Source organism: Bos grunniens, chromosome 22 (genome assembly GCF_055505025.1).
Source record: "Bos grunniens cultivar Pamir isolate PY7600 chromosome 22, Bosgru_T2T1.0, whole genome shotgun sequence".
NCBI classification, from domain to species: Eukaryota; Metazoa; Chordata; class Mammalia; order Artiodactyla; family Bovidae; genus Bos; species Bos grunniens.
In genome coordinates this window covers 49,913,816-49,933,608 of record NC_141186.1, presented here as the reverse complement: position 1 = coordinate 49,933,608, position 19,793 = coordinate 49,913,816, and the positions used below count along the sequence as shown (strand labels likewise).

The window sequence follows — 19,793 nt, the reverse complement described above, 5'->3', positions numbered from 1 at the left end:
TAAATAAATCCAGTACAAAATCATAAAGTAGTAGAAGAAAGAAAATTTAATTGAAGTACATTCCTTGGCTCAGAAGTGAACTATATATAAAAGTTATAATACTATAAACAAGTTTTAACCATATTTGTGAGCTACTGGGAAGATGGATGAAGGGAAATAGATGTAAACAAGTGTTAAAATCTTCAGCTACCATAAGAAGCCAGTAAATAAATCTCAGACTGGATTTTAAAAAGAGCAGTATGAATATGACATTTTGAAATATATGATAAATGCTAGAAAAAAACACAATAAAGACTGGAAATTGCTTATCTCTGGGGAATGGGATTGGGTGAATGGAGGACTGATTTTTTTATTGCAAGCCTTTAGAGCTATTTAACTTATAATCAGTTAATGTTTTTTTGAAAGATCAATGTTTATATTTCCATTTCTAGATTTAAATCAATTGATTAGATTATTTATTATAACCATCAAGCATCATTTCGTTGGTGATCTTGACCAGATATATATGTCTTACATTTCCTTGTGAGACCTACAGTATCTAACACAATTCCCGGTGTATATAGCAGGCAATTAATTGTGTTACTCAACTGAATAGAATGCCTCAAGCTGCACTCCCCTCCCCCACCATGTCGTTAGACCTTTATGAACTAATGTACCAGAGTCTCCAAAGGGCTAAAAACGACTTCTCTGTGGGGTAAAATTTGGCAGAGGCAATAGTGTAGTCCATACATTACTTAATTAATGTGTGTTTTATATGTATATTGCCCTTAGGATATAAAGATGATACAGATAGGTACTTCATGCACTGGTAGGGCAAAATCCGGAGTTGGGCAGTAAACATGGGAACATAATACGTTAGAGCTCTAATACAGGTGATGATGGTTCTGAAGAGGGAAGTACTAGCTGGCCAGCTGACCGCTTCCTGACAGCAGGGTAGTGGTTTTTCCTTACGGTGCAATGAAAGACATTCCAGAATGCCAGTTCTGATGCCATTCTCTGGCCACCCGTGGGTGTGCTTTCAGACTTGGTTGAAGAGTTCTTCCCAGATTTGATACCTCAGAAGTCTAGAATGATGTCTGTTACTGTCAGCCGGGATGAGTTACACTGAAATTAGCTGTGAACTCCCATATATAGTTGTAAGTGAATATGAATTGGTAGTCACTTTTAAGAGCTAGTCAGTAAATTCACTTGAGAAGAATGACTTAATGTAGCCCCTAAAAATAAAATAAAGCAGTGGAAAGAGTTTCAGGCCAGTAACTTCCTTCCCAGTGGGATATGGGTCAGTAAACCATAGAAAGCTTGCTTTTTTTTTTTTTTTTGAAAGCATGATTTTCTTAAAGCTTTTTTGTGACCTATTTTATATATGGGGTATTCTTTTGTACATAGGCATTCTGTGTGCTGACCTCCCCAGCTGGTGGAGACCTGTTTTAATTATACTTAATATGTATCATGGGAACATGTATTCCCATGGATGAACATTAATAGTCGATAATAATTAGCTACTATAGCTAATAATGTACATGAATATTTAATAACTACTACAGCTAGTGAGATGCACTTAATATTTAATTGTACTTCAGTTTTATTCAGGGTTAAATATATTTGATAAAAGAACAAAACCATTCTAATCAGCAGCTGTTCTTCTTACCCATGTGATATGAAACAGTCCACCTAAGCAGTGCTATCTCACTGCCTCTGGGGGCCAGAAGGAAGCAGGATAGAAACTCTCATTGCTGAGTCTGCCAAGACCAGGGACCTGAAGAATGGCGAACTTATCATTCTTCCTGGCATTCAGGGTTTACTTCTGAATGTGACAGACTTTTCTATAATAACTAATTATAAAGAACACTACCAATAATAAGAAGAATACTAATGACCATAACAGTGATCAGCCATTTACAGTGTGTACTGTGCTGGGTTAATCTGCACAAGACCCTGTGAGGTTCAGCACAAAATGTCATCCTCACTTTACAGATGAGCAAAGTGTGAGTCAGGATTTAACCAGGAGTTCTGACTCTTGCACTTAGGTCCCTAACTGCTGTGTCATGCTGCTTCCCATTATGTCATTTGAACTTCACAGTAGCCTTGTGAGGAGGACAGTGAAAGCTTTTATTTCATTTTTATAGTCGAGGGGAATGTCCCTTGGAGAGCATAAGCAATTTGTCTGAAGTTTCACAAGCAAGTGCTTGTAGCTGGGATTGGAATCTGCTTCTGCTGACTTTAGCCATCCGCAAAGGAGCAGCATGAAGAGATGTTTGGAAAGGAGCCACTTGGGGTTAAAGGCTCTGCCTCCTCCAGTGGAGAGCCCAAGGAAGCTGTGTCACACAGTGCAGGATGTGGTACAGTGTGTGGAGAGGACAGTGGTAAAGCAAAACTCCAGTATCAAGCACCCTCTTGTGACTTGACTGATACTCTAAGCTAGAAAGGCCTGGGTTTGAATCTAGACTTGCCACCTTCCTGCTGTGTGGAATCTTCAGCATCTCACTTCCTTATACTAAGCCTTAGTTGCCTCTGTCAAATACAAACAACATTTTTCTAACAAGGTTATTATAATTAAATGAGATCATATATGTAAAATATGCATCAGAATGCCTAGCATATAGAAGATGCTTTAAAAAGTTAGTTGCAGTGTGGAGATTCCTTAAAAACCTGGAAATAGAACTGCCTTATGATCCAGCAATCCCACTGCTGGGCATACATACTGAGGAAACCAGAATTGAAAGAGACACATGTACCCCAATGTTCATCGCAGCACTGTTTATAATAGCCAGGACATGGAAGCAACCTAGATGCCCATCAACAGATGAATGGATAAGAAAGCTGTGGTACATATACACAATGGAGTATTACTCAGCCATTAAAAAGAATACATTTGAATCAATTCTAATGAGATGGATGAAACTGGAGCCTATTATACAGAGTGAAGTAAGCCAGAAAGAAAAACACCAATACAGTATACTAACGCATATATATGGAATTTAAAAAGATGGTAACCATAACCCTGTGTACGAGACAGCAAAAGAGACACTGATGTATAGAACAGTCTTTTGGACTCTGTGGGAGAGGGAGAGGGTGGGATGATTTGGGAGAACGGCATTGAAATACGTATAATATCATATATGGAACGAGTCGCCAGTCCAGGTTCAATGCATGATACTGGATGCTTGGGGCTGGTGCACTGGGACGACCCAGAGGGATGGTATGGGGAGGGAGGAGGGAGGAGGGTTCAGGATGGGGAACACATGTATACCTGTGGTGGATTCATTTCGATATTTGGCAAAACCAATACAATATTGTAAAGTTTAAAAATAAAATAAAAAAATAAAAAGTTAGTTGCTGTATGACTCAGGGAACTCAAGCAGGGGCTCATGACAATCTAGAAGGGTGGGATGGGGAGGTAAATGGGAGGGAGGGGACATGGGTGTACCTATGGCTTATTCTTGTTGATGTTTGACAGAAAACAGCAAAATTCCGTAAAGCAATTATTATTCAATTAAATTAAAATGGCAACAGAAGTTAGTTTCTTTCCCAGTTGATCTTTTTCTTTCTTTCCATAGCATTTATCTAGCCGGCAGAGTGTACAGCAAAGCACATCTCAGGTAAGCAACTTAAGACAGGCCTCCTAGTCTTTTCCCTGAATTCTTTCTTTTAAGCAGTTATAAAATAGGTATGCACCAGGAAATTGTTGACTTCTTTTTTTTTTTTTTAACCACTGACTGCTTTATTGTGACCTATGCGAAGAGTTGACTCATTGGAAAAGACTCTGATGCTGGGAGGGATTGGGGGCAGGAGGAGAAGGGGACGACAGAGGATGAGATGGCTGGATGGCATCACTGACTCGATGGACGTGAGTCTCAGTGAACTCCGGGAGTTGGTGATGGACAGGGAGGCCTGGCGTGCTGCGGTTCATGGGGTCGTGAAGAGTCGGACACGACTGAGCGACTGAACTGAACTGAAGGAACTCTGATCTCCTAGCAAACTTGGCTAGTCTCCACTCCTCTGTGCAAATTTACACAAGCACAATTGAAGTGAAATAGACAGAGACACTAAAATGAATCAGTCTGAGAAAATAAAAATGGTATTTAGAACAGTAACTATTGCTATCTAACAGTGTAAACCAAGTACGTCAGGATCGTGACAGCATCTCCAAGAAGTGACTTTGAAAATGGTTCTCTGGAGAATTTAGGTGTATGTTGCCTGGTGGAGATTTTGAGTTCACTCATCAACTGGAATTGCTGTTCCCATGTCTCCTTCACTCTGTTTACTTTTCCCAGCTGTGTATTTGCCTACCTCAAACCAAGCATATTAACGCAACACCTGCTAGTAGCAGAGGCAACACCTCTAATCTCTCTTTCTCTTACATGATCCCCTTCAGCAATATGAGGAGAGTTAATCATTTCATTTAGGGTCAATACAATAAAATAGAAGTCACTGTCTTTTGCCCTCCTTGTCAGGTGGATACTGCGCGCCCACGCCATGGGGAAAGCTGTCGGATACCAGTTCCACATCACTTCTTCCTCAGCCTGAAGAGCCTCACCTACAACACCATTGGGGAAGACACTGACGTCTTCTTTTCCTTGTATGATATGAGGGAAGGCAAGCAGATCAGGTAAAAGTTGCTAGAAGCTCTCGCGAGGTTGAGACTGTATTCAGATGGTATGTCCTGGATCATGGGCATCTCTAGACTTCAGAGAAGATAGATGTACAGAGGAGGAAAAACAAGATGAAGTAACCTACTCTTATTTGGCTGAGGGTTTTCCTTCACATCCCAGTTTTCCCTGAAGTCACAAGGGACCTCTTTTGTATCCTTTGCCTATTTCCCCCTCAGTCTTGGCCACCGCCAGCTCAGGGAAAGAAGAGGATGCATCTGTCTATTCAGTGCCAGAGAAAACACAAAGGAGAAACCTAGAACAGAGCAAATTCAGCAAAGAGACCCTGCTCTTGAATGCAGGAAGCCTTGGACTCTACTTTGCTGCTTGTGTAAGAGAGGGTTCCCAAGGAAATAGGCTAACATTGTTCTGTCTGAGGGTAGCGCCAGCCCTCATTTTCAGCCTGGCCCTGTAAGAGGAAGAGCATCTTCTGGACAAAAGGAAAAGTTATACTGACTCCATCATTCCTTTTTGCCTTGGGTTGGAGGAGAAGCCACATAAAGAGGCTGACATGCAATAGACCGTGTGTCTTGACAGAGCAGTGAGGCCCTGAAGCATGAGCCACTGTGGCAGTGCTTTTCCCCTTGAAAGGTAGGGAGAAATCAAGGCGATACTAGGCTTCTCTTCCTCTTCAGTTCAGCAAGGCTCTGATGGGGTCAGAAGACCTTTGTGGGAAGCCCCGGCTTTTCTTTGTGGTTATATTCTAGGTAGAACAGAGAGAAAATAAATCTTGGGATACTTCTATATTGGTTGGAAACTTTCTGTGATAAGACTACTTTATGGGTGGTGGTTGTTGTTTTACTTAAAATTTGAAAACATCTGTTTTACTTTTCCAATTGCGTGCTATACATTTGAGAAAGTTTAAAATGGAAGTTATAACAGAGTACAGAGAAAGCAGTTAATTTGTATGTTCCATGGTACCTCTAATCTTGACTGTCCTGCCCTGCCTGCCTCCTTCCAAAGCCCTGTGCTTCACTTTGACATGGGAGTAAAATGATACACTCACTGATGAGAGCATGTGGAGCCTTGTCACCAGTGGCTCCCAGCATGTGTCCCAGTAGATTCTGACTGCCCTTATTTTTCCACTACACCAGAGGTTTGTAAACTGTATTATTTATATTTGTGTATGGAATAATCCTTTCTTCAAGCTAATTTCTATAAGGAAGTCCAATAAATGAAACAGATAAAATAGAACTACTCAATTGTTGAAAGGGAAAGTAATAGGAATCTTGACAATGTCCATGCCCCTATCTAGTGGGTACCCTGTGAAACCACTGAAAGTCCAGGGGTGACAGTTTGAAAACCAGAGCACAGTATTTGTCATCTTTGAGTGCCAGGGACTATGTCTTCTCTCTCCATGACCCTAGCACCACGCACAGTGCCTGTGCCTAGTACTTTTTTTAAAAAATTGGATTTACTATACAGAGAAGACTCAAACCCAGTCGAGACACCCCATTGCTCTGGTTTGTAATTCACATAAAATCATCAACCCATGCAATTGTTTTATCTTTGGAATTATTGTTTATAATAGTCTCAAGAAACAACAGAACATTTTAAAAGAAATATTAAAAAATGTTTTATAGTTTCTGGACATTATTAGGTCATTTAAAATCCCTATATATTAGAGAACTATACCACCTTGAGATTCACATAATAAAACTAAGATTCTTAGTTGAAAATGTACACTTTTTTAGTTTTAAGAGTGAACTATTAAGTAGATTTTAGACCTAGATTTAATCAATAAACACTCTTCTTTCTATTAGGATTTGTGTAGTATGTAAGGTCTTAAAATTTTTAGGTCATTGAGCTGGTATTATCAGATAATTCTGGTTTCATTATGATTAGTTGTCAAATTGATTGCATGTTACTTTTCTCGGAGCAGTTGGTACAGAGCAATTGATTTGTTTTTTTTCTCCTCAAGATAACTCCTTGAGTGACTGTTTTTCCACTCAGATATTTCGAGTCTCGTCTCCAGTCGCATGGTGCTAGTGTTCAGTAGTGCCAGAACACTCTCCCCTCTGTGCCAAAGAGTACGGGAGATATTAGCTAAATTAAAGACCCGTTATTCCTCTCCTCTGAGTCTCATTGCTGATTTCACAGGCAAATCTGGAGGGGCTAAAGTGAATGACAGATTGCCAGCCCACAGCATGCATTTTGATACATGTTGACTGATGAGTATTGGATAGTCTCCTGTAGGTCAGAAGCAGCAGCTGGCAGGGCCTTGGTAGCTCTATTTTTCATTCCAGTTCATCATTCCAGAATCATAAATATTTAGCCTTGAAATCTAAATCTCTAATTAAGACCTCTCCCCTGAGCTTCAGGTCCTCATTTCTTTTTTCTTACCAGACATATGCCCTTGGGTGTCCTTCAGACATCCATCATCATTTCTAAGCTGCATTCATTTTCTTTTCCTCACATATCTACTTTCTCCTTAAATCAAGCAAAAGGCATTTGCTCGGGGATCCATGTCAGAAACTTAGGGAGCCTCTTAGGCTCCTCCATCTTTATCTCCTCTCTGTCCCTTCTCAATTAATCACTGTATCCTCTTAACATCTGTCTCCTAATGCCAATCAAGTAACTGCCCTCGCTTTATCCTTGCTGTCACCCCAGATCCTTCACGGTTCTCCCCAACATAGACTCCGTGAATCTGTCTTCTTTTCTTAAGTTATCCTCCACACCACTGCCATACTCCTTTTTAAAAAATAAAAACTGTTCATGTCAGCTCCCACTTAGCCTTAAAAACCCTTGTTACTTAGCATGGTGTAAAAGACCCAGCATATTGTAATTCTGCCTATTTCTCTCACCTTATCTCCTGATGACTTATTTGGCTTTTTCTAAACATGCCTTGCTCTTTCACACCTCTCTACCTTTGTTGGCTTGGTAAGCTCCTATTCTTTGTTTACAACTCAACTTTATGAAACCTCCCTCATTCTATTTATGACTAGAATCAGTCGTGGGCCTTCCTTGTGCATGTGATGTCATCCTGCACCTAACTTTCTCCTGTTTCTAGATATGATATTGTAATTATACACGTGCATATAGATTTCCTCCACTGGAATGGGAGCTTCCTTGTATATCTTTTGTTTGATTTTCTCCCTAGTGCCAAGCACAGAACTTTGAATATTGGAGTGTTAAATAGTTATTGAATGAATGAATGAATAAGTCCATCTATCAAATAAGTACCAATAAATCTCCTGTGAATCCAAGAAATTTTCATGTAGTTGAACAGTTTAGCAAGCATTTACTGAGGCTTTCTTGTTTGTGGGCCCCTGAAATACCTGCTGAGGATTTAGATGAAGAAAAAGAAATGTCCCTGCTGCTAAACAGGTCTGAACAAGGCATTACAGAATTCCTAAAAGATGTAAAACGTGTTATTCCCAATTTTAAGTACCAAACAAGCTGAGTGGAAAAGTAAGATGGGCAGATGTCTTATTGACATGTGGTAAGACTTTAAGCACAATAAGAAGCCAGGGAAAAACAAACAAAAAAATAGAACCTATTAAGAGAGAAAGAAGTTTTTATAGAACTTCTCAAGCTGAAAAAAAAATGAGAAGTCCTATCCAAATCCTGGTTGGTTTATATATTTTTTCTAATTAATTATATTTTAGACTTATATTTATGATTAAATTGTATGGTTTGGGAAAGAAATACAGCCAGCTTTTCAATGATATACTGGGAAAGATGGCTTTTTCTTTCATGGTGAGCTAGGTCAGTTGTCACCAGGGTTTTGAATTCAACATTTGAAGAACTATTTTTTTTAAAAGGAAAAGAAGTCAGGGAAGAAATGGGTCTTTGAGAGACTGAGAAGACCTCAAGAATTCTTGGAGAAAATGAAAGTAGTTGAAAAAGAGTGGCCAGTGTCCAGATAAGGTATTAACTCATTTGTTCAACTGATACTTATTAAGCATCTGCTGAGTATTGTTTTAGATGCTAGGTACACTGGGATGGGCAAGAGAAATCTGCTTGTCTTCCTGGAGCTTATGAACTAGTAGAGAGACTAACTCTAGTAGAGAGACTGTTGAACACATGGTCACATGAATAAGTACAAAGTTTAAAAATTGTCATAAATGCTATAAAGGAAAATCATGCATGCTGCTGTGAAACCTCATGTATATTGGCGTGCAGGGAAGGAAGCTCTTATGGCATCCGAACTAAGGCTTAATGTTTGAGTAAAGAAAAAAAGAGTGGATAATGTGGTCTAGGCAGAAGAAGGTTTAGATGCAGCGAAGAACTTCGTACATTCAGAGAACTGAGAGGCAGTCATCACTGGTATACAGTGAGTGAGAAAAGGAAAGGACATCATAAGAAAAGATAATCAGGGACCAGATGATGCAAGGCCTTATGGTCATAGAAAGATTTTGGATTTTATTGTAAGTTCAAGCAGAGAAGATACTTAAACATAAGAAGCAGCAAAAGCTTAAGTTAAAAATAATAAAAATATGAATGCATATATACAGGAAATAGGAAGAGGGTATTAGAGCTAAGAAAAAGTTGATGTTGAAAGTAAACTCCAGGTCTTGAATCTGTTTCTTTACCCTTCTTTGTTCATAGTTTATTTAAGAAAGAAAGAGCTCAGTAAATAATTAGGAAATAAATGCTAGATTTAAGATAAAATAGGTCAAAGATAGCCCTAAAAACCCTGTAGACTAATTTAGACTTGAAGCATTAGACAACCATTCTGATTCCTTGAGTGGGTAACTGCCATGTTGAATGTGGTGGTTTGGGATTATCCCAGAGGTAATGTAGAGGTTAAACTGGAAAATCAATGAGATGAGTTGGAAGCTGTTGCCAATACGAGTTGATAAGGCCTCAGGATAAGGGGACTAATAGTAAGATTAGAGAAGAAAGAGCATCTTGCTGTATAAGATCTGGACCCAGACTCATCACCTCTATAATTTAATTTCCTATCATTCCCCCTTGATCAGTCTACACATAGTTTCATTTCCTATTATTCCCCACCTTGATCACTGTACTTTATAATGACCTTCTTGCTGTGCCCTAAAACACAACACATGTTCCTGCCTTAGGGCCTTTCTTTGCACCTGCTCTTTTCTGGATAGCCTCATGGTACTTACATCCTGACTTTCTTCAAGTTTTACTCAAATGTCACCCTTTCAGGCTTTTCCCAGCTACCCTATCTAGAACTGAAACCATCATGAACATCATCTCCCATATACACATGCATATTCTCAATCCCTTCCTTGCTTTATATTTTACCCAAGCATGTATTACCATCTAGTATACTGAATAGTTTATCTGTTTACCTTTTTTTTTTTTCCTGTTTACCGTTTTTATTGTCTGTGTCTCGTCTCTAGGCTGTAAGCACCATGAAAGCAGAGGGTTGTTGTTGTTGGTTTTGTTTTTTGAAATTTTTCTTTATTTTTTAAATTGAAGTATAATTAATTTACAACATTGTTTGTTTCATGTGTACAGCAAAGTGATTCAGTGAAACACACATGTATATATCTATACATCCACACATGCACACTTATATTCTTTTTCTTTTTAATTTTATTTTATTTTTTTATTTTATTATTTTTTTTCCAACTACAACTTTATTTTACTTTTAAACTTTACAAAATTGTATTAGTTTTGCCATATATCAAAATGAATCCGCCACAGGTATACATGTGTTCCCCATCCTGAACCCTCCTCCCTCCTCCCTCCCCATACCATCCCTCTGGGTCGTCCCAGTGCACTAGCCCCAAGCATCCAGTATCATGCATTGAACCTGGACTGGCGACTCGTTTCATACATGATATTTTACATTTTTCAATGTCATTCTCCCAAATCTTCCAACCCTCTCCCTCTGCCACAGAGTCCAAAGGACTGTTCTATACATCAGTGTCTCTTTTGCTGTCTCGTACACAGGGTTATTGTTACCATCTTTCTAAATTCCATATATATGCGTTTAGTATACTGTATTGGTGTTTTTCTTTCTGGCTTACTTCACTCTGTATAATAGGCTCCAGTTTCATCCACCTCATTAGAACTGATTGAAATATATTCTTTTTAATGGCTGAGTAATACTCCATTGTATATATGTACCATAGCTTTCTTATCCATTCATCTGCTGATGGACATCTAGGTTGCTTCCATGTCCTGGCTATTATAAACAGTGCTGCGATGAACACTGGGGTACACGTGTCTCTTTCCCTTCTGGTTTCCTCAGTGTGTATGCCCAGCAGTGGGATTGCTGGATCATAAGGCAGTTCTATTTCCAGTTTTTTAAGGAATCTCCACACTGTTCTCCATAGTGGCTGTACTAGTTTGCAGTCCCACCAACAGTGTAAGAGGGTTCCCTTTTCTCCACACCCGCTCCAGCATTTATTACTTGTAGACTTTTGGATCGCAGCCATTCTGACTGGCGTGAAATGGGACCTCATAGTGGTTTTGATTTGCATTTCTCTGATAATGAGTGATGTTGAGCATCTTTTCATGTGTATGTTAGCCATCTGTATGTCTTCTTTGGAGAAATGTCTATTTAGTTCTTTGGCCCATTTTTTGATTGGGTCATTTATTTTTCTGGAGTTGAGCTGTAGGAGTTGCTTGTATATTTTTGAGATTAGTTGTTTGTCAGTTACTTCATTTGCTATTATTTTCTCCCATTCTGAAGGCTGTCTTTTCACCTTGCTAATAGTTTCCTTTGATGTGCAGAAGCTTTTAAGTTTAATTAGGTCCCATTTGTTTATTTTTGTTTTTATTTCCAATATTCTGGGAGGTGGGTCATAGAGGATCCTGCTGTGATGTATGTCGGAGAGTGTTTTGCCTATGTTCTCCTCTAGGAGTTTTATAGTTTCTGGTCTTACGTTTAGATCTTTAATCCATTTTGAGTTTATTTTTGTGTATGGTGTTAGAAAGTGTTCTAGTTTCATTCTTTTACAAGTGGTTGACCAGATTTCCCAGCACCACTTGTTTTATAGGTTATTATAAGGTATTGAGTATAGTTCCTGTGCTATATAGTAGGTCACTGTTATTTATCTATTTTATATGAGAACAGTGATTTGTTAATCTTATTCACAAGCAGATCCCTTGAACCTAGGAGAATATTGGTATTTGGTAGGTACTCAATACTTACTCGTTGAGTGAATGGTCAACTAAGTGCAGCAACAAACTTAGTTATTCCTCTTATCTCTTTTCTTTCTCTTTTTAAAACATATAACTCAATGGTTTTTTTTTTACCTTGGAGACAAATAGAGTGGTACTATAATTGTTGAATTCAGCCAAGTGAAAGAAACGATGAGTTCGGTTTGGGCTATGTTAAGTTTGAAGTGATAGCTATGCAAACCACAGGCCATGTAGTGGGGCATCTTGGATGCAGGCAAGGTGTCACAGATGAAGATAATCATTTTCATAGAAGTAGCTCCTGTGTGCAGAAAGAAAGCTATCTAATGCTATCTAAAACATGGGAATATTTCAGTCATTAAGAAAAACACTTTATGCACCTGACATGCAGTGTGCTGTCAGGTAATGTAGGAGTTCTTTAAGATTGGGAAGAAGTGCCAGTGAAGGAGAAAAAACCATTGAACAAAACTGAAGATATCACACTTTTTTGTTTCAAAGCATGTTACAAAGCTACAGTAATTAAAACAGTGTGGTGCATGCGTGTGTGCTCAGTCACATCCAATTCTTTGCAATCCCATGGACTGTAGCCTGCCAGGCTTCTCTGTCCATGGGATTCTCCAGGGCAAGAATACTGAAAAGGGTAGCCATGCCCTCCTCCAGGGGATCTTATGTGTCTCTTACATCTTCTGCATTGGCAGGCAGAGTCTTTTCCACTAGTGCCACCGGGGATACTCATGTTATCACTGCATTGTTTACAGCAGTTAAGGTATGGAAACAATGCAAATGACTATCAGTAGGTGAATGGATAAAAAGATGTGTTCTGTATCCACAATTGAATATTGTTCAGCCACAAGAAAGGAGAATATGACATTTTCAACAGTATGGATGAAATGAGCACATTATGCTAAGCAAGTTAAATGAGACAGAGTAAGTATTATATCACTTATATGTGGAATCTAAAAATGTCAAACCTGTGAAAAAACAGAGAGTAAAATAATGGTTACCAGGAGATGGAGGAGCAGGGGTCAGGGATAAGATTGATGGTGTCTAAAGGTATGAACTTGTATTGAGTAGTAAGTAAGCCATAGAGAATTAAACATAATATAATTAATGAAAGACAGTAATACTGCACTATAAAGATGTAACGTGATAAATATTACTTCAGTGGCAATCAAATTAATATTACAGTACATGTGTATCAAAGTAACACACTGTATACTTTAAGTTTATAAAATGTATTGTGTTAAATTTATCTAATTTTTTTAAAAGATGCCAGTCCAGGTTCAATGCATGATACTGGATGCTTGGGGCTAGTGCACTGGGACGACCCAGAGGGATGGTATGGGGAGGGAGGAGGGAGGAGGGTTCAGGTTGGGGAGCACATGTATACCTGTGATGGATTCATTTTGATATTTGGCAAAACTAATACAATTATGTAAAGTTTAAAAATAAAATAAAATTTAAAAAAAATAAATAAAAATAAATAAAGTTGGGGAGGATGTGGAAGAAAGAGAACTCTTGTACACTGTTGGTAATGTAAACTGATGCAGTCACTATGTAAAACAGTATGATGATTCCTCAACAAATAGAAAATAGATCTCTCGTATGATCCAGTGATCCCACTTTTGAGAGTATATCCAAAGGAATTGCATTCAGCATCTCAGAGAGATAGCTACACTCCTGTATTCATTGCAGCAGTATTTACATCAGCCAAACAAGGAAGCAACTTCAATGTCTATCAGTGAATGAATGGATAAGTAAAATGTAGTATTTACATAAAATGGAATACATTGTTTACCCTTTAAAAAGAGAGGAATCCTGCCATTTGCAGCAAAATGGATGAACTTGGAGGATATCGTGCTTCATGAAATAAGCCAGACATAGAAGGACAAGTACTACATGATACCACTAAATGAGGATTCTAAAATAGTTAAATTCAAAGAAAGAGAGAGTGAAATAGTGGTTTCTGGAGCCTGGAGACAGAGGGAAATGAGAGGTATTAGTGAAGGGATACAAATTTTCAGTTATACAAGGTGAATAAATTCTAGAGATCTATACATCATGGTACATACAGTTAACAATACTGTATTTCACACTTAAAAATTTGCTAAGAGTTTATATCTGTAGTTAAGTATTCTTATCTCACACTACAAATACAAAATAATAAATAGAATGGGAAGAAACTTACAGAGATGATATATTTATGATAAACTTATGGAGAATATGTTCATAGTTTACATTGTGATGATGGGTTCACAGGTATATATTTATCTCCAAACTCATCCATTTGTATATATTAAATATATACAGCTTTTTATTTGTCAATCATACCTCAAAAAAGTGATTTAGAAAAAGAAAAATGTGGGGAGAAGTGAATTTTCCTAGCAAGTGTTACACCTTATATAAATGCAAGACTTACTAAAATGTGTAGTATTTTCTATGTCATCGTATAACCAGTATGACGAACATTATGTGGATTTGACTTACTTATGCTCTGGAACAGAATTTTCTAAGATAATTAATCAGTGATCACATTATAGGCAAATAAGATTATCTTTTTCTGAAATTAAAAAAAAAAGAAGACATTGCTTTACTCTCCTGTTTTTTTTTTAATGACATTTATCACCTTCTGCATTCTACATGATTTAGTCATTTGTTGTGTTTATTACTTATTGTCTGTTTCCTCAGTTTGTCTTTCCTGAGCAGAGAGATGTCTTTTGTTCACTAAGGTACTCAAGTGCCTAGAACAGTGCTTGCCACATGGTAAGTGCTCAATAAGTGTTTGTTGAATAAATGAGGGTAACCATCCAGAATGCTGAAAGGAGATGAAAAGTATGAAGGACATATTAAGGGACATGGAGAATACAATGAGAGAGGGTAATAAACATCTAATTAGAGAATCACAGACAAAGAGAAAAGAAACAAAAGAGAGAAGATATACTCCAAGAGATTACGGCTGATAATTTTTCATCACTGATGAGGAAGATACAAATATAAAGCTGTGTATTTCCTTCACCCCCATGAGATTCCTCTTTGGGACCAATGTACTCTTTGGCATTATCAGAGGATGAAGAAGCCAAGGTTATTAAATAGAACTTGTCCTCATCTCCACCACTTCATTCAATGGTAAAGGTAAATTTACAGTGTCCAGTTTGGGCCACAATGCTGTATTCTTAACAAATACAGTGTAAGTTGGGAAAAGACATGAAGTCCACTGATGGTTTATGGTATCTTGATTAAAGAAGGGTTTACCACTGCCAACAACAAAAACACTTTAAAACAATTTGACTTTTGAAAACACTATTGCACAGAGATTAAATTTAAAAATAAAGATATTCACAGAATAAATCCTCAGATTCCCTAATCAAACTTAGTGTCAGATGTGACCTTAAGTACTATCAAAGACTGCCATTGACAGAGCAACCTTATGGCAGAACCATGGTATAGCTGTTCCTTTAGCTGCTTCCAAAAACTGTCCAATATTGCCTGAGAGTTTGTCAGCAAATGGATGCCTTCATGTGCTCCTCAACTTTTTTATTGAAGGTATGGTAGATTTACAGTGTTCAGGTATATAGGAAAGTGACTCAGTTATATATCTTTTGCAGACTCTTCTCCATTATAGTTTTTTTTTTTTATAGAATATTAGATATAGTTCCTGTGCTATTCCTTGTTTTAATCTATTTTATATATAGTAGTATGTATATGTTAACCCCAAATCCTAATTTATCCCTCCCCTCCCTTGCCCCTTTGGTAACCTTAAGTTTGTTTTCTATGTATGTGAGTCTATATTTATTTTGTGAAAAAAGTATCCTTTTTTTTTTTTTAGATTCCACCAAAAAGTGACATCATATGATATTTATCTTTTTCTGTCTGACTTATGTAACTCTGGGTCCTTCAGTGTTGCTACAAATGGCATTATTTTATTCTTTTTATGGTCAAATAATATTCCATTATGTGTGTGTATGTGTGTATACACATCACACCTTCTTTATCCATTAATCTGTTGTTAGACGTTTAGGTTGCTTCCATGTGCTGCTGTGCCCCTCAGTTTTACTGAGCATCTCCTCCATGTTTACACTTCAGTTGTCAAGAAACCAGATCTTTGGTGAATCCATAGTCTCCAGATGAATACAAATAAATAAGTCATATTTTTAGTTTAGGGTGCTAGGAAAAGAAAAGATAAAAGTATAAGAAAAATATAATAATAATAATATAATAATAGAACATAAATAAACATGCAGCAGAAATTAATGCATCATAAATCAACTGTACTCCAGTAAAAATTGAAATAAAAAAGAAACAATATGATCAATAAAATAAAGACTGATTCTCTGAAAAAACAAACTTTAAAAAAGACATACTAGTAGCAAGAGTAATAAAGAAAAAAGATAAATACTAAAAAATATATGGAACACATTTTTTAATTGAGGTAGGATTCATGTAACATAAAAGTACCATTTTAAAGTAAACAGTTTAGTGGCATTTACTACATTCACAAGGTTGCTCAACCGCCACCTCTGTCTATATCCAGAATATTATCATCACCCCAAAAGGAAGCTATGAACCTGATAAACTGTTGTTCCTCATTCTCCTCCCCACCCCACCCCTGCTTCCACCCCCTGACAGCTACAAGTCTTTGTTTCATCTCCCTGAATTTAGCTATTCTAGATATTTCATGTAAATAGAATCCTATAATTTGTGACCTCTTGCATTGGATTATTTCACTTATCATTGTGTTTTTAAGATTTGTTCATGTTGTAACATGCATCAGTATATCATTTCTTTATACGGCTGAGTAATATTTCATTATATGGATATGCCACAATATCTTTTTCCATCCATTCGTCAGAAGACAATTGTGCTGTTTCTACCTTTTGGCTACAGTGAATAGTGCTGCTCGGAACATGTTGTATGCCTATAGGTGAGGGCCTGTTGTCTGTTCTTTTAGGTGTATATCTAGGAGTGGAGTTGTTACATTGTATAGTAATTCCATGTTTAACTTTTGAGGAACTGCCAAACTGTTTTCCACAGCAGCTGAACCATTATACATTCCTGCCAACAGTGTATGCGATGTCCAGTTTATGCACATCCTCATTGGTGTTTGCTGTTTTCTGGGGTCTTCCCCCATTGTGGTTTGATACGCATTTTCATGATGACTAGTGATATGAGCATCTTTTCATGTGTTTGTTAACCATGTGTATGTCTTCCTTGGAGAAATGTGTAGTCAAGTCTTTTGCCCATTTTTAATCGGATTATTTGTTTGTCTTTTTGTTGAGTTGTAAATGTTCTTTATATTTCCTAGATACTAAAACCTTATCAGAGATATAGTCATATCTGTCTCTTTGTGACCCCATGGCCGGTAGCCCATCAGGCTCCTCTACCATGGGCTTCTCCAAGCACGAATTCTGGAGTGAGTAGCCATTCCCTTCTCCAGGGAATCTTGCTGACCCAGAGATCGAATCTGAGTCTCCTGCATTGCAGGCAGATGCTTTAGCATCTGAACCACCAGGGAAGCCTATCAGAGCTACAGTTTGCCAATGTTTCTCCCTTCCTGTAGGTTGCCTTTTTCACTTTCTTGATAATGTTGATGCACAATACTTTTTAATTTTGATGAAGCCCACTATATCTGTTTTTTATTCTGTTGCTCGTGCTTTTAGTATCATAGAACACATTTTTAAAATTGTGTACCTATACTGTGATCAATCTGATACAAATAAACGTGTTTATATGTGTAAAAATCTTACTTTTGTAATAGCAAAATGTTCATAAGAAGAGAGATGACTAGATAAATAATACTGTTACCTTTGAAAAGATTGAGGTGAAAAGAAGTGAGAGAGGGACTGAATTAGTTTTCTGTTGTTGCATAATGAATTACAACAAATTTAATGGACTTCAAAATTTCAAAAGTTCATAGTTCTGTAGGTTAGAAGGCATTACTGGGTTCTTTGTTCACTATATTACAAGGCTGAAATAGTGTCTGTGTTGTAATGTAAAAGCTGTAGCGGAAAATTTGCTTCCAAGTTCATTGGTTGTTGTTGGCAGGATTCAATTTCTTTCAGTTATGGGACTGAGGTTTCGTTTCCTTGCTAACTGTTGACTGAGAACTGCCATTAGTTCCTAAAGGCCACAAGCCTTTCTTGCTTTGTAAAACCCTCCATCTTCAGGTTTGCAAAAGTGCAGTGAGTCTTTTCCGTGCTGAGAATCTCTTACTTCCTCGTCTGTGGGAGAAAATGCCATGCCTTTAAAGGACTCGTGGGATTAGGTCAGGTTTACCCACAAATCTCCCTATTTTGTGGTCAGCTGTGTTATATAAAATAAGCTGATCATGGAATTAGAAGTCACCATACTTATAATCCCAAAAGTTAGAACCTCTATAGAGGGGAAGTTTAGGGGACATTTGTAGAGTTCTGCCTACAACAGAGACTGCATATGTGCCTGTGTAGTCACTCAGTTGTGTCTGACTCTGTGCCACCCTTTGGACTGTAGCCCGACAGGCTCCCTGTCTATGGAATTTTCTAGGCAAGTTGCCATGCCCTCCTCCAAGGCATCTTCCCAAATCCAGGGGTCGAACCTGCATCCCCTATGTCTCCTACATCACAGGTGGATTCTTTACCCCCTGAGCCATCAGGGAAACTTCTACATAAACATGTTCTTTATATGAAAGTTAATGAGTTCAGTGAAAACAGCAAATTTACAATTGTGAGTATAGCATGACTTGACTTTGTGGGGAAAAACAATGTATGTCTATATGCATATAATGTATTATAATTACAAATTTTTTAAAAGGCTAAAATTTTTCAAAATTGTCCTTGAACTGACAGATTCTTGATGTTTTGGCAGTAATTCTTTTTTAAAGTAGCTGGCAATAATCTTAAGGAAAAGATAGTTATAAAAATTGTAGGAAATACTGATTTTTCTGTATGAGGAAAAAAATATGAAAAAAATTTCTCACTTCTGCTTCTCCCTTCTTCAAGCCTTCTGGCTTGGCAGTCCAAAATAAACATCTGCTTGCTTTTGAGTGGTAATGATTTAAGAAAAGGACAAAGCCTGTAAATGGCCAGGATTTTAAATATTCTTAATATCTTTCCCTAATATCATAGATCCCACTTTTTACAAGGAACTCGTTGTCTTTGTTTAAAAAAATTTTATTCTATTAAAAAAGAAACGAAAAAAATATTTATCTGTAAACTTGTTACAATTCACTGTTATCTTAATCTACTTAATAATTACCTCGCCAAATAGTATAAAGAGTATTCTTTTAGAATAGAATTTGTGTTTTGATCCTTATTTGATTTTTTTATGGATACAGTTATCTTTTCTTTTATGTGAGTTTCTTTATTCACAGGGGGAGTATTATTGTTTAACTAACTTTCTCTACTGGTGTGCCTCTTAATATGCCTCATTCTCTTGTTGGCCCTCTGCAAGTTTAGAAGAGTGCTTTGAAGCCTCTGGACGCTAATGATTGATTTTATAACTCACTGGCTTTCCGTAAGGCATCTTCAGTATGCCAGGTTTTTCTTCTAGGCCTTGGGAATACAAAGTTGCCCTCAGAAACTTAACCTCTCTTGATTATCATGCGAAAGCACTTGTTAACCATCTTTTCATGGATGCTGTGCAAAGCAAGCTAAAAAGGCTCATTTCTTACTCTCCTGGAGTTGGCTCAGCATTCAGAACACGCTTGCATAGAATGTACTTTTTCTTGAAAATCAGCTGCTTCTGTAATTGAAATAGAGGGCTCTGCCTGAGAGGCAAGTTTTCTACCCAAAAGAGAAAATCGCAGGTAACCTGAGAGAGAAGTTTTCTTTTGAAATGATGGCTGAGAACTTTGTTAATTAGATCAAGCAGTTTTTCTTTTCTCTGCTAAAGAGGTCATGTCTTACAGGACAACTAGAGCTTATCTGCAGGAGCTCCAGCAGCCAGTGAAGGACCTGCATATCAGTCCGTCCACTCAAGGCCACATGGTATGGTCTGACCTGTTTTAACTGGGTCTAGGACATAGACTCCAGCTCACTACCCAACATTCCCTCAAGAATTTTCTGTCAGTCCCAGCAGGAATAAGTGGAGCTAGTACCCTGGCTC

At 37.6% G+C, this 19,793-nt stretch overlaps 1 protein-coding gene across 18 annotated transcripts in view; it reads left to right on the top strand.

Annotated features, from left to right (window-relative positions):
* DOCK3 (dedicator of cytokinesis 3) overlaps positions 1–19,793 on the top strand; it is a 307,148-nt gene that overhangs the window by 140,981 nt on the left and 146,374 nt on the right. For all 18 annotated transcript variants that reach the window (XM_086367783.1, XM_086367778.1, XM_086367775.1 and 15 more), the window contains 2 exons: positions 3,558–3,599; positions 4,455–4,609. In XM_086367783.1, coding sequence (XP_086223909.1) covers positions 3,558–3,599; positions 4,455–4,609 — 197 coding nt within the window. The remainder of the gene's footprint in view (positions 1–3,557; positions 3,600–4,454; positions 4,610–19,793) is intronic.